Here is a 2693-nt window from a genome sequence, read left to right as displayed (position 1 = left end):
CCGAAGTGTGTCTGTTGTTTGTTTTGCTCAAACCATTAAATCTGCAACCATTAGTCCAGATCTGGCTATATGAATTAGCGAAAAGCCCAGAGATTTTTTATACAAAATAAATATTCATAAAAATAAAAAAATATTATTATGAGAGAAACTTATTTTCATGCAAACTTGCTACATAGTATCAAACTTTGGGTACACATTTTACAAGGATAAATAAAAGTCAAGATTTGTTACGTGTCCATAATCAATATTTTTAATAATTATAGTGAAAAAATAGTGAACAATTATTTTCACGGGACCATTTTAATATCAAAATTTATAGAATTGTTAAAATATTTTGCAGACTCTCTAAATTTGTTCTGAAATAGTTCCCAAGGAAGACTATTAAAGCTTAATTTTAAAATAATCAGAGACTAATTTAACACTTCTATAAACTCTCGAACTCGAATGAGCAAATGTAAATAGTCGGAGACTATTTTCGCACTTAATTCTAATTTTAATTATCTGACAACTTAAGTTTAACGTACTCATACATGATCCTAATTTTTTATGCATTTACATATCTAACCCCTAAACTTCAATTTTTACATATACTTCATATTACCTAAGCATGAAAGGGTGTATTTCACTTTTCTAAAGTGAAAATAATAGTATTTTTTTATGTGATGTGGAAGATATGAGTGGTATAAATGTAAAAAAACAAATATAATTGCAATTTACAAAAAAAAAAAAAAAATCTTTCAGACAGCATGAAACAGAACACAAAAGAAAAAAAACTCCTAGAGATCAAATCCGTTGGGTTTCTTCAGCTCACTCACATTTCACCTTATTGTTTTCATAATTTATAAATTTAATGAAAGAAATATGGATTGAAGACTTCAAGTTATAGTGGCAGAGCTGATTTCTCACCTTCTATCTCCATCTCTATGGCTGCTTCCCACTTTTTCCCTCAACCTGTTCCAAATTCCCATTTTATTTGCCAAACTCCATTAAAACTCTAATCCAAACAAGCTATCATCTAGAATCAATACTAACAAGCTTTTCTGTTGTAACTTCAGTAACTTTAAGATCACCATCACTGGTTCCGCACCAGTTCAGCAATGCCGTCCATATACTAGCATCAGACTCAAACGACATCATCCTTACTAACTCCAGTGCACTCTCCACCTTTCCTTCGCTGCCTAACAAGTCCACCATGCAAGCATAATGTGCAAGACAAGGAATGACGCCAAATTTCTCCTCCATTGAACTAAACCACTTCCACCACTCATTGAGAAGACCACTGTGGCTGCATGCTGACAGAAGAGAGATGAGCACGATCTCGTTCGACTTCCATCCATGATCTATCATTCTGGAAAAGCAAAGATTCGCCTTTTCTCCATGCCCATTGATGCCATAACCATTTATCATGGAACTCCAACAAAAGAGGTCTTTTTCCTGAAGACTGCTGAACAAGATCTCAGCTTTTTCTGTTCTTCCAAGTTGACAGTAGAAATTAATCAAGGATGAAATCACAACTACATTACAAATATATCCCAATTTGATCAAATGGCCATGCGTGCATCTCCTATTTGCAATGCTCCCAGCAAAGAGCAAGCTTGGAGCAAACTAACCAATGTAATTTCATTAACTATAACATTTTGAATTACCATTTCTTGGAATAGTTTCAGAGCTCGAATTGGTTACTTGGTTTGGGAATAGACAGAGATCATTGCGCTCCACTGTTGTGGTAACTTTGAAATTTAAAACGATCGACGAAGTGAAAAAATAAAAATGACACAAAAATTACACCAGAAAGAACACACAGATTTACGTGGTTCGGCAAATTGCTTACATCCACGGAGTTGCAGAGGATTTTACTAATTGAGGAAGTTTACACCAGTTTGATCACAACGACAATTAAGGATCTCCACTTGCTCTTTCTCTTTACACCAAGATTCACCCAAGAGTAAGAACACCAAAGAAGAAGAAAAATATACAAGAGAAAACCTGTTTCTCTTCTGCCACAAGTCACCAAGAAGAACACCTTCTTCTTCCCTATCTTCTTCTTCCTTCTCCTGCTTCCGTAAATCTCAAGAGAAATCTACCCTTTTTTTTTTTTTTGTCCGTAACTTCTCACTCCAACTAAAAGGAAAGCCGTGCGAGCCAACAGGAAGCGGGAACGGTTTCGCAATCTAGCGGGAGCGGGAGGAGTCGCGACCTTTCGCGACAAAGGAGTAACGGGCAAAGCAACGCGAAGCTTCGCGCGTGCGGGAGACGGGAGGCGGAGGCGGAGACCGGATCGCGATCGGGAGCCAAACGGGAGCAGAAAGTGTCGATTCGCGAATAAGGGGAGGCGGGGGTGTCGTAATCGGGCTCCAGCCCTAACAATCTCCCACTTGGAGACCGATACACAGGCCGTATCATCTCCTTCCTCAAACTGATCCCCTCCATCACTCCATGAATCCTCCACCTCTGCAACTCAAAGCCCATGTCTTCAAGCTAGAAAACCAACTGAAGCTGCGCACAACTTCAGTTTCTCCAGTGTAACGCCCTTTGTCAACATATCAGCAGGGTTCTGACTTCCACAAATTTTCTCAAGCATCAACTGTCTGTCATCCAACAGTGATCTTATGAAGTGATACCTGATCTGAATGTGCTTTGTCCTGGACTGAAATGCTGGATTTCTGGCAAGGAATATAGCGCTCTGACTGTCA

At 38.3% G+C, this 2693-nt stretch overlaps 1 protein-coding gene across 1 annotated transcript in view; it reads right to left on the bottom strand.

The window, feature by feature from the left end:
* Window positions 1-1011: 1011 nt before the first annotated feature.
* Window positions 1012-2693, bottom strand: part of LOC110028784 (pentatricopeptide repeat-containing protein At1g20230-like) — a 13367-nt gene continuing 11685 nt past the window's right edge. The window contains exons 2-4 of the mRNA XM_020730775.1: window positions 2622-2687; window positions 2198-2451; window positions 1012-1471 (exon numbers count right to left, since the gene is read on the bottom strand). Coding sequence (XP_020586434.1) covers window positions 1012-1471; window positions 2198-2451; window positions 2622-2687 — 780 coding nt within the window. The remainder of the gene's footprint in view (window positions 1472-2197; window positions 2452-2621; window positions 2688-2693) is intronic.

The sequence above is a fragment of the Phalaenopsis equestris genome, unplaced genomic scaffold (genome assembly GCF_001263595.1).
Source record: "Phalaenopsis equestris unplaced genomic scaffold, ASM126359v1 Scaffold000531, whole genome shotgun sequence".
NCBI classification, from domain to species: domain Eukaryota; kingdom Viridiplantae; phylum Streptophyta; class Magnoliopsida; order Asparagales; family Orchidaceae; genus Phalaenopsis; species Phalaenopsis equestris.
The sequence above is the reverse complement of the archived record's forward strand: the minus strand, read 5'-3'. Positions and strand labels throughout refer to the sequence as shown.